The 12,689-nt window shown below is 40.0% G+C and overlaps 1 protein-coding gene across 1 annotated transcript in view; it reads right to left on the minus strand.

The window, feature by feature from the left end:
- Positions 1–12,689, minus strand: part of LOC134792974 (mitogen-activated protein kinase ERK-A) — a 112,367-nt gene that overhangs the window by 25,666 nt on the left and 74,012 nt on the right. The window contains exon 3 of the mRNA XM_063764466.1: positions 7,729–7,839. Within this exon, the coding sequence (XP_063620536.1) occupies positions 7,729–7,839 (111 nt within the window). The remainder of the gene's footprint in view (positions 1–7,728; positions 7,840–12,689) is intronic.

Consider the following 12,689-nt stretch of genomic DNA (forward strand, 5'->3'; position numbering starts at 1 on the left):
CAAAATCCTATACAAAAAGTGTGTTAAGCGAGCCCGAAGGGCGAGCTTCAGGCAGGGAGGCCAAAGGCCGACCCCAGTGGATGGCCGAAGGCCCGGAGTCTCCACCCCGACTCCCAAAACGCGAGGCCGAAGGCCGAGCTGCGTGAATGCAGTTCCTCCAAACGTCCTACAAAGTCAACTTTCTTGATAAGCGGAGCCGCATGGGCCGAAGGCCCGACGGCGAAGCGTCAAGGCTCGCGAAGGCCGAAGGCCGAGCTCCGCGTTGGGCCGAAGGCCCGAAGCGTCACACGTGAGGAGGAAGTTGGAGCTGAAACCCAATAGGAAAAGTTACGATTTCCCAAGCACGCGAGGCCGAAGGCCGAGCTGCAGGAATGAAGTTCTCGCATGCGGATCTTTTCTTTCTATCAAAAGTACAACTTTATTTATTTCTCCCTTTGGAAAACAAACTACTACACAACAATAACAACAGCAGGAATGGACTGCTACCAACAATGTGGGTTAGGTTAGGTTAGAACTGCGACCCTCACAGGAACAGACTGCTACCAGAAAAGTGGGTTAGGTTAGGTTAGAAATGCGACCCTCACAGAAACGGACTGCTACCAGAAAAGTGGGTTAGGTTAGGTTAGAACTGCGACCCTCACAGGAACGGACTGCTACCAGAAAAGTGGGTTAGGTTAGGTTAGAACTGCGAACCCTACAGAAACGGACTGCTACCAGAAAAGTGGGTTAGGTTAATAGTTACAACAGCACAAACAACAGCAACAACAACACGTCAACAACAGCACCAACAGCAAACAACACGCGTACCGCGGGGCCCTCGGGCCCCGCGCACAGGGCAAAATCTAGTTCATATTATTAAAGAGGAGGATATTTCCAATACAACATTATATACTTGCAGGACTGTATCTCCATTATTTATACTTTTTATTCAACGCTGAACACAGTCCTCCACGCCTCATTTTCGGCGTGAAAAAGCGATTACGTAACATTCAATATAATTTTAAAGGTATTAAATATTCATTGAAAAAAAAAAATGGTGTATTTAAAACATGTCAACAAATGTACTACTTGTAGAAATTTATCTTAAAGTTATTTAGGCAATTGTTAATTAACAAAATTTTCTTTAACTTCCTTCTTTATTGAAAACGAAAAAAAATTTATAAATAACTATCGTAAAATTTTGTCGCTCTTCTCATATAAATGCTTAATAAGATCATATTATAAAAAAATGTATACGTTTTAAGACGCTATTTTGGGTTTTACACATTATTACGCGATCAAGATCATAAAAAAAAACATTTAGTAAACTTTACTAAATCAGATTATTTGTGAAGGGTGCGGAATACGGGGTGTGATTACAGGGAGTTCAAAATAAGGCGGGTATAAGACAATTTTTTTAAATATTTTGTGTTATTCAGTCAGTTACGTGGTCTTTCACTATCGGCCTCATCTGAGAATTCAAAGTCGCTCAACGAGGTATGGAGAGGGCTATGCTCGGAGTTTCTCTGCGTGATCAAATCAGAAATGAGGAGATCCGTAGAGGAACTAAAGTCACCGACATATACTGTGTGCATATTTATTTGCGTTATTTGACATCTGTCACTCACAACAGCAATACAACGTAAAATGTCTCGCACATCGAAATCACAAAGGAAAACAATTGCACTACGAACGTTTACGTTCTACGTCTTTTTTTTTTAATTTTAGGGCTAGCCGGACACCACCTTTATGAATCGGTAGTCGTCTAAGTAAATCGATATGAATTTTTCATTTTTCTTTTAATAAAAATAAGGAAAAGGTGGATAATCAACTGTAAATATGGATATATTTATCGTCACCTAACAGACAACAAAATTGACACAGAAATAACATAAATAAACTTTAAAGGACTACTGTAAAAGCGGGCGGAGCGGCGGAAAGCGCCGAAATTCTAAAACGTAACAAATATAAGAGCCTCGGTAGAGAGTACCATTTTGTACCATTTGGTGTTGAAACTCTAGGTCCATGGGGTCCCAGCGCGCATAAGTTGTTCGCAGAAATCGCGAAGCGTCTGGTTGACGTAACTGGTGACCGAAGAGCTGGCGGCTACCTCGCACAACGTATCAGCATTGCGATACAGCGAGGAAATGCCGCCAGCATCCTTGGTACAATGCCTCAAGGGCCTATTTTAGATTTAAGCTAGTTATTAATTTCGTTTAGTAGTACCACTGTATATATATTGTATGTAAATACTTGCATAATGTCTCTAGGAAATATAGAAAATTATTAACTTTAAAATAGATCCCCAGTTAGTTTAGATTTTGACGATGGGTGCGACCTACTCGGTCGGTGTATTAAATGCCTTGCGCGAAAACCATATAATTCTAGCTTTATTTAAATCGCAAATAAAAATTCATTATACATCACAATTCGATACCTCAGTCTACGTGCCATCCAATCGTAATCGCTTGCTGTGACTATCGATTTGGGTTAGTTACATCTCTATACAGGATGTCCAGTAATTAATGGACAACCTTCTAACCATCGACAGGGCAGCTTAGGCTGGTCCAGAAAATGCACTTATAGGTCTAGTAAAAGTTTCGTGGTTTTCGAGATAATCGCACTTTTGTCTTTTTTACTAGTTAGCACCATACTTCACTTTAAACACCATCTAGGCCATATCTTTATTTGTAGAAATGTAAATAGCATGTGTGATACCATTTTAGAATCAGTATTAGATAAACTATTTTTAAGAAAGTTGGCCACTCTGTTCTCCATACATTTTTTTTTCACCACAAGCGACCAGACTTCGTGAAAACTATATATATATATATATATATATATATGGGCAGGCCACATTGCGCGCAGAGAAGATGGCCGATGGTGCCGAAAAGTGCTCGAGTGGAGACCACGGACTAGCAAGCGCAGCGTAGGACGTCCACCCACAAGATGGACAGACGACCTTGTTAAGGCCGTCGGAAGACGCTGGATGCGGGTCGCTTCCGACCGGAATGGAAGTCCAAGGGGAAGGCCTATGTTCAGCAGTGGACGTCTTATGGCTGAGATGATGATGATGAGTCAGTTACAACTTAATTAAAAAAATATATATATAATGTACTTAATAAAATGTAGGTACCATCGGTGCGCGAGTTTGACTCGCACTTAATTGAATTATTTTCTTGAAAACATTGTTTCGTTAAAATTGTGTGATCATTAAAGTAGGTATAAAGTCGATAGGTATTGTAAACAATAATTTATTAAGTTAGGCAACAAAAGTATTGGAAATTGTGATAATGAGACCCACCAAAAACATTTTCATGTAAAATGTTGCCAAGAAGAAACCATAAGGCTTGCACTGACAAAAAGTTATCAGAAACTTACTTTGAAACTGTTTTTTTGTTTTTGTTTTTAGAGCTTATAAATAAGTACTACTGATCAGTAACAACGTTATAATTTCACGTCAGCGTTATTGAGTTAAAGGAATCTGTAAAGTAAAATTATTGATTAAGGTTAATAACCTTTATAAATAGAACCCTTAATTGACCGTCTCCTTTAAAATTGTTACTTTCCTTTAGGTACTTTAACTCGAACACGCTGCCATGAAATTAAAACGTTCTTTACTGATCAATAATAAGTACACATGTCTATATAAAAATAATAATTCTACATGAAATGATCAGAAATACGTAATGCAAAAAATACATACGTACATGTACAATAAAAACTCTAAAACGTGACCATTTCCCGGTCTAGTTAAAATACTGCCATCATAAGATCATTATACTGTGACCCGTCTGCTATGTTTACCGTGCGCGGCGCGCGCTCACGATCTCGGCGAGTGGGTCGCGGGACGCGCGGGCGGGGCTTCACGGTTTGCCGCGCACCTCACCCCCTCAGATTAGTTGATGAGTCGAATCATATCGCCTTAATATCAATTAAGATCTTTATTAGTTTTAACCATATCTAACAGTATGTTCACATTCACATACGGCGTTCAAATGTTCCTCCACCTCTTACAATGCATGATGCAGCCCGTGGCCGAGTATGAGATAGTGTATGCATTAACCTTTGGATTCCGTTCAAAATAGGTACCGCATTCGTTCTTCTAGTCTAGCCGCCAGTTGATCAACACATCTTTCACGTTTGTTGGTCATTTCGAACTGGTTCGTGGTACAATGGGCTGATTGTCAGCAATCGAAATGTCGACCAAAAGCACGTAAAATCGTCCTACGCCCAGATATGTTTTTCTATGTATAAGAATCAGCCGCATTATAGTTGCATGTCGCGTATGATAAAAGCAAATTTAAACAATCAACAAAGGCGGTTTTATCGAATATTACATTAGGTAAGGTTAATGACAATTACATTCTAACCATAGTGTTGATTTTCAACCACGCAAAGAGGTTCATTAATTATAGGAAATGCAATTAATTAAGTATTTCATATTTCTCATGCACGTTTTAAACCAAAATAATAATCAAACACAATTATTACTTGAAAAAAAAATCCTGTTCAACCTGGGCACGGTTTCAATTTATTCGAAAACAATTTTATGAAACATGTCAAACCTTTTTATTACTCCAGGTAAACATAGGAGTTCATGGTAAAAGAGGTTACGATATAATTTTTTATTGTTTATGACGATTGAGTACTTTTGAGTGATTGTCAATGTCACCATTTGCACTGTTTATTGTCGTTCATCATCATCATCATCATCTCAGCCATAAGACGTCCACTGCTGAACATAGGCCTCCCCCTTGGACCTCCATACGTGCCGGTTGGAAGCGACCCGCATCCAGCGTCTTCCGGCGACCTTAACAAGATCGTCTGTCCATCTTGTGGGTGGACGTCCTACGCTGCGCTTGCTAGTCCGTGGTCTCCACTCGAGCACTTTTCGACCCCATCGGCCATCTTCTCTGCGTGCAATGTGGCCTGCCCATTGCCACTTCAGCTTGCTAATCCGGTGGGCTATGTCGGTGACTTTAGTTCGTCTACGGATCTCCTCATTTCTGATTCGATCACGTAGAGAAACTCCGAGCATAGCCCTCTCCATAGCTCGTTGAGCGACTTTGAGTTTTGAGATGAGGCCGATAGTGAAAGACCACGTTTCGGAGCCGTAAGTCATCACTGGTAACACACATTGATTAAAGACTTTCGTCTTGAGGCACTGAGGTATGTCGGACGAAAAGACATTACGTAGTTTCCCGAACGCTGCCCAACCGAGTTGGATTCGGCGGTTGACCTCTTTCCCGAAGTTGGACCTACCTAATTGGACTACTTGTCCTAGGTAGATGTACGAGTCAACAACTTCGAGTACCGAGTTCCCAACAGAGACTGGGATGGGCACAACATTGGCATTTGACATAAGTTTCGTCTTGTCCATGTTCATTTTCAAGCCCACCCGTTGTGAAACTCGGTTGAGGTCATCGAGCATCATGCTGAGTTCCTCCATCGACTTTGCCATGACTACGATATCGTCGGCAAACCGAAGGTGAGTGATGTATTCGCCGTTGATGTTGATGCCAAGTCCTTCCCATTCCAGGAGCTTGAAGGCGTCTTCCATTACGGCAGTAAACAGTTTCGGAGAGATAACGTCTCCCTGCCTTACGCCTCTTCGCAATGGAATCGCCCTCGTGCTCTGCTCCTGTACTCGGACCGACATGGTGGCGTTACTATACAAACACTTCAACACTTCGATGTACCGATAGTCAATATGGCATCGCTGAAGAGACTCAAGCACCGCCCATGTTGCCACCGAATCGAAGGCTTTCTCATAGTCCACAAACGCTAAGCATAATGGCAAGTTATACTCTTCGGTCTTCTGTATAACTTGCCGCAGCGTATGGATGTGGTCTATGGTACTATAGCCTTTTCGGAAACCGGCTTGTTCGGGAGGCTGGAAGTCATCAAGTCTGTGTTCGAGACGGTTCGTGATGACCCTTGAAAACAGCTTATAGACATGGCTCAGAAGCGTGATGGGTCTGTAGTTCTTCAATAGGTTGTTATCACCTTTTTTGAAGAACAGCACCACCTCGCCTCTACTCCATGTTTCAGGCGTTATGCCCTCGGACAAGACGGAATTAAAGAGCTTCTGGAGGACTTTAAGTACCGGTGTTCCACCCGCTCTCAGAAGCTCTGAAGTGATTCCGTCTTTGCCCGGCGCCTTGTTGTTCTTAAGCTGCTTCAGGGCCATCCTAATCTCGTACAGACTGATGTCCGGGATATCTTCGGTATAATGTCGGGACAGCTTGGCTCTTGGATCTCCTACCAAGCTGTCAACGGGCTTTGCGATCGAAGTGTATAACTGTCCATAGAACCTCTCGATCTCACCTAAAACCTCCGCTTTGCTCGACGCTATGCTGCCATCTTCCCGTTTCAGCTTTGTCAGCTGGCTTTGCCCAATAGACTTGTCCTTTGCGAACACTTTGGAGCCTTGGTTTCGCTCAATAGTCTCTTTAATACGGTTAGTATTAAAGAGACGCAGATCATGTCGCAGGGACTTAGATATACGTCTATTGAGCTGCCTATATGACTCCGCGTCATCGGGAGACTGCAACTGTAGCGAGCGTCGTTCAGCTATGAGGTTCAAGGTTTGCTCGGTCAATTTCTGAGGTCTATCTTTACGGCGGGATCTAAAAAAAACTTAGACCCTACTGTGTGGACAGTTTCCACTAGCCCGTCGTTGATTTCGTCCACTGAAGCCAAGTTCTCTAGGCAAGCAAAACGGTTAGAGAGCTCGAGTTGAAAGCTTTCGGGGTTTTGAACATAGGCTCGAGTAGGTCGGAGCGTAGACTTCATCAGGCTGGACCTTTCAAGTTTAATATTGATATTCAGTGTGCCTCTTACGATTCGGTGATCACTACCGGTCTTTACCCTGTTGATCACAGAGACATCACTGAATATCCGTTTCTTGTCGGTCATGATGAAGTCTATCTCGTTTCTCGTGGAACCGTCAGGACTCATCCAGGTCCATTTCCTGTGAGGCGGCTTCTGGAAGAAAGAGTTCATCATGAAGAGTTCCTCTCTCTCCAGAAAGTCGGCCAGCCTCTGACCCCTAGGGTTCCGTTGCCCATACCCAAATTGCCCCACTCTCAACTCATCCCCGCTTCTCTTGCCCAACTTTGCGTTGAAGTCCCCCATAACAACAGTAAAGTAGGTTTTAGAAGTATGTATGGATGAAGAAGAAGTAAGTATGTATTGTCGTTAGTACAATTTAATATTGAGAAATTACATACATACTACACCCAAAAACTAAACAAGGGGAGCCACGCTTAGAATCGCTTACATAAATCCTGCGACGATTCTTACCGAGTAGCCAGAAGACCTATGAAAACCTACCTAAGGGGCAAAACTTAACATACCTGTCGTCTAACGATTGTTTACAAGTAAGTTCATTGACCCTGTCACCTGTTAGGGTTAGAACAAAGTAGTTTTTTGCATGGATGTTTAAAAGGCCATAATTTAGAAACGGTTGCCCATATTAACATAGTTTCTATGGAGAAAATATGTGTCGCTTAACTTCGAACTCGGGTAAATCCATTCGACCCTCTCAGCAAATATCTACCCTATTACCTTTTCTTAATACCAAAATCGCATAATCTGACAGATGGATTTACCCGAGTTTGAAGTTAAGCGACTCATATAGAGCTAAGGCTAAACTATCTCCCATTTCCGGACAGGTCCGTCGTCAAATTCCACGCTGTATACCATTGTATCTAGGTTAAAATGATGACAATGTACAATATTTACCTGTGTCTTTAACAATTTGTATAGGTCTGTTTCCATTAAGCACTGCACGATGTAGACATCCCTCATTTGATCAATAGAATCCGCCCTTAAAATATCCCGAATGTCGATTATCTGTAAAGAAATAAAAATGTTAACAAATTACAAGCTTTCGGCCCGATTCGAACTTTAAGATACGTCAGTTAATAGATCTAGAAACTATATGGATTAAATATTTCAGGTGCAAATGTGGCGTTTGTTCAAACAAAAACGTCACTATTGAGACTGACACATCTAATCCATATCATTTCTAGATCTATTAATTGACGTATCTTAACACATTCAATACCACTAAGTGCTACGGGTTACGCTCGTAGCGCGTAGCCACGGTTTCGTCGTATGTAGCGCGTAGTCGCTACGAACAGTGTACCCGACAGTCGGGTTCTTGGTGTTGAATGTGTAGTTCGAATCGGGCAGTTTATCAATCACTAAAGCGTATCGGCTCGATTCGGAAAATGAATTAGATTTCTACTAGACTTCAACAAGTTACGATATGGATAATTTAAAGATATTTGTAAGATAGATATGTCAAATTTCACGTTTCCGCGATTCTGGAGGTCCTCTTGAACGATTTCGACAAGTTATGACTTAGATATCCAAGTCACTTCTAGTCGATATCTAATGTAGATCTAGTTGATCTCTAAATCGTCTCAAGATCTTGTGATTATCTCGAAATCCGAATAGGCCTGTATGTATCACTAAACATGCACGTACTCTATTCGTAGCGCTACGCCGTAGAGCGTAGCTTATTATTAGGCAAGGAAGCGAATTTGAACACACAGATATACCATTAGCCCGTGCATGATGCTTGGAAATGCGAGTAATAAAATATAAATAATATATTTTTAATGGTCAAATAGGTTTACAGGTGTCGTTACACGTTTATAATGTGCGATTGAGATTCACTGCGAGCTCCAATGCCGCTCGTATAGATAAGAAATGAAATAATAAATTTAAAATTCGCGCGTCTGTCACACACGTATTCGTACATATAGGGATTGCATATTAGTCGCAGTACGTGAACTATTCATCGTGAATAAACTACGCTCACGAATAAACGACTCATTCTTGAATAAACAGTCAGGTAACGTAGTGGAAATTCGTCAAAGCGATTTGCCACGATATCGTGCGACGTGCACGTAAAGGATAAACAGACTTCTAACACAACATCTCGTCTTAAAATTCATGCAATCTACTTGCAAAATGTAACTGGTTTTCTTTTGAAGAGAGAGAAACAAAGAGGATTAATATATACGATACATCAAAGGAAATGTTATTCATTGAAATGCAGTCGTGAAAGGTGTCGTGTTCTATCATTTTAATACCAGTTTGTATGTTTGCTCAGCAAGCGTAAGATGAAACTGCATTATATTTAAAGAGCGGGTGGCAGTTCTAGGTACAGCGATATTGCACGCTGTAGGGATATAATATATGTACTTATATCATTTTGAGCGTATGATATTGTACATTTTTATTAAATTTATTCGGGGAATGTGAAATATTTTATAAAGCTAATATAGTTACACTCGCAAAAAGAGAATAAAGGCGAGGTATGACAAAACCGATGGATGGTATCTTTTGGGACCAAATTCTGCCGAGCGAATTTTGTGCAACAATATTTATAGGTACCTACGTTTTTTGTCGCTAGTTAAAGTACGATCAATCATTTTGACCACACACGTTCCCTTAAATAAAATTAACTTCTACAGTCAGCATTAATAGATGAAACAATGCCCCAAAAGTATCTGCCACCTTGGAATACATTTTAAAATAGAGAAGTATCTCCACAGTTCGCGCTCAAGAGTATCTGGCGCAATCTAATCGTTCTACAATTTCTACAATTAGAGACAACCCTCTTTTTGTCGTGCTGCCGAAGCTGCCGAGACCCTCAAAAGGCGGAAATACGGGGGTCTCGACGCCAATTACAACATTGTTCCTTTCGGTGTCGAGACCCTCGGTCCGTGGGGCCCGGGAGCTCAGAGCCTGTTTACCGATTTGGCCAAACGGCTGGTTGAGATCACTGGGGACAAATTAGCTGGCAGCTTCCTCGCTCAACGACTAAGCGAGGAAATGTTGCCAGCATCCTTGGCACTATGCCCCAGGAGCCCTCTTTAGATATAGATTTTTAATTTTTTTTTTAAGTATTAGTTTTAGTTTTGTAGGTACTTTTAATTTTAGGTTACTTTTTATTGTAAGTTTGTCTTTTTGTATTGTATATATTAGATAATAGATACTTTAGACGTCTAATTCGCTACTTTTGATGCTGACTGTACATTTAAATTTCAACTTTTTTGAAAGTTCGTGCAACCTGTTTGCAATAACGATACATTCGTGAAGATTGTTTACTCAAAGAGCATATTAACAGCATTTGTGAACTTAAGCACATCAAAGAAAACGTTAAGAATTCATTTAAAGGTTCTGAGATCTGTTTCTTCAAAAAATATATAAATCTTGTGTTACAAATAGCAAGTAAGAGCTCTTTCCCACTGACGTACAGTTTTTTACGGGTACGGTTTTCTGTAGGATCCAGTTTTCTGTAGTATGCGTGCAGTATCCCGCAAACAGAATGCTCGTGTGAACGGGATCCTGCAGAAAACCGTACCCGCAAAAAACTGGACGTCCGTGGGAAGCAGCTCTTAGGCCCAGTTGCACCAACCACATTTAACAGACTGATTAACGTCAAACAGCTGGGAAGTATGAAATTTCCCATACAAATTAATTTAGCGAACGCTTTAACGGTGACAGACGGTTTGGTGCAACCGACCCTTAGTCTCGCGTCAAAATCGGACTGAAGGACGAAACCACCTGTATCCTTTGAGCGTTGTTTGAACTGCACGTGGGAGCTTTTACAGCTGTATTGCGTCCCTTGGCGATATAAATCGCATTAAGCGCTATTGGATGTATTTATAAAACTAGCGGCGTGTGCAGCCGTAAATAAGGGTTAAAGCGAGTTTAACCTTACATATGCCTTGTTGTTGTTTGTATGTATACGTCCCACACAATGTGGACTGTCATTTACAATTTCAAGGTTATCAATTCGGGTGTCATTCTGAATCCCTAACAACGTTTGTCCTAAAGTCACTTGTCCTAACTGGTTTGTCCTAATGGGCACATGCCCTAACGATCAATTGCCATAACGATTATTTTCCATAATGTAAGATTCTGAAAAATGGTTAGGTTTTAGAACTTGCTGCCACAAAAGTGGGTTAGGTTAGGGTTAGAACTGCGACCCTCGCAAAAAATAAAATATGCTTAATAACATTAGGATAAGTAACCAATAATTAGGGAAACCAAAATTAGGGTTTTTAGTGTTAGGACAACTGATCATTATGACAAACAATATTAGGGCAAAGATAGGAGAAAAGACTTTAGGGATTCAGATATAGATCCATTAATTCAGTAGCAAATTTTTGACAAGGGCATACGAAGGGTTAATGCCACAATTGATACATAAAATACGCTATAGTTCCCTTTGTAACCTTGTTGTGTTTTCTAAAATGTTAATTCGGATAAAGGGCCAAACATATCTACCTATTACCAAAGAGAATAGATAGTATAGAGGGGTCCTGTCATAGTAAATTTTGTAGTCACAGTAAATTTACTGCCATCTATCGACACACGACTAAAACTCAAAATGAAAACGTATAAAATTATCAAAAAAATATATATATATGGATAAAAGATTTTATTATTTTTATATTATTTTGACCCATGTTCATTCACTGATATTCACTGATATGTGTTAAAATTGTTAAATATGAAACGGTGTCGTCACGCCATCTAGCCGACGATAGGCCAAAGGTGTGTGCACCATCTATCCGAGAATGACTTTTTCTTGATTTCCGAGGCACGTTTTTTCCTTAGACTTTATTCATCTTATACGAAGTTACATATGTCTTTGCTATTACACAACATTAATGGCTAGGCTAGGGAATAAGGTCGTGTACACATAATTTAGGTGTTTTGTCCGTGTTGATATTTTAAACAAACAATAACCACACAAACCTGCTTGCCTGTACAAACAGCAACACTCCTAACTGTACATTGGTGGCCTTTTTTTTTAAATATAAATAAGGCATAAGGTCCACCGATGTACAGTTAACAGCGTGGGTGATGGTACTGTGCAGCTGCCGCAGCTGAGTGTACATGCACGCACTAAACAAAGCTCATAGCCACGGTGAAACTCAGACAGTCAGACTGCAACTCCGGAACAACTTTAATGTAAGTTTTATTTCCCTCATAAAATTTAAATAAGATGATCTCCAGTACGCATAAGATGAGTTCGGGCATCACATAGTAATGAGTTCCAAACCTTTGCGACTAATGACAAATACATAGTAGGTATTGTACGACTATTACCTACGCAAAAACTGAATTTCCATGTCGAACACTAGAGAATCAGGAATATACATGCATGTATTTAATAGACCTAAATTTGAATTGTTGTTATTTTGACGTAATAAATATATGTAATTTGACTTCATAGACCTAAAATATATATTTAATATTTCCATAATAATAATTCACTTTAAAAGCAATTAAGAGTAAGTAAATTTCTGTAGAAATATTTTATTCAAAAACTCCGACATGATACATAATTATTGTTCTAGAACTTTTAATTAAATAAAAGTTACATGATAAATCGGACTTTAATTGTTTCGTACCGAGGCCTCAGTTTTCAGCGTATCAGTTTCACTGAACCTGAAGTTTCAGTTAAACAAAAGAAAAATAATGGTGAGAGAAATATTTTCGTAATAACTACTATTATATCTGTAATTAAAACCGCGAGAATCTACTATAATGTTCACAATATAAAGTCTAAAATATAATACGGCTTGGTTTAGAAAAGAAAGGTCCACTTCATTTCACAAAAATTACAAATTATGAGATTGTTTGTTACTTTTAAATATATTTTTAATACTATT

The sequence above is a fragment of the Cydia splendana genome, chromosome 8, assembly GCF_910591565.1.
Source record: "Cydia splendana chromosome 8, ilCydSple1.2, whole genome shotgun sequence".
NCBI lineage: Eukaryota > Metazoa > Arthropoda > Insecta > Lepidoptera > Tortricidae > Cydia > Cydia splendana.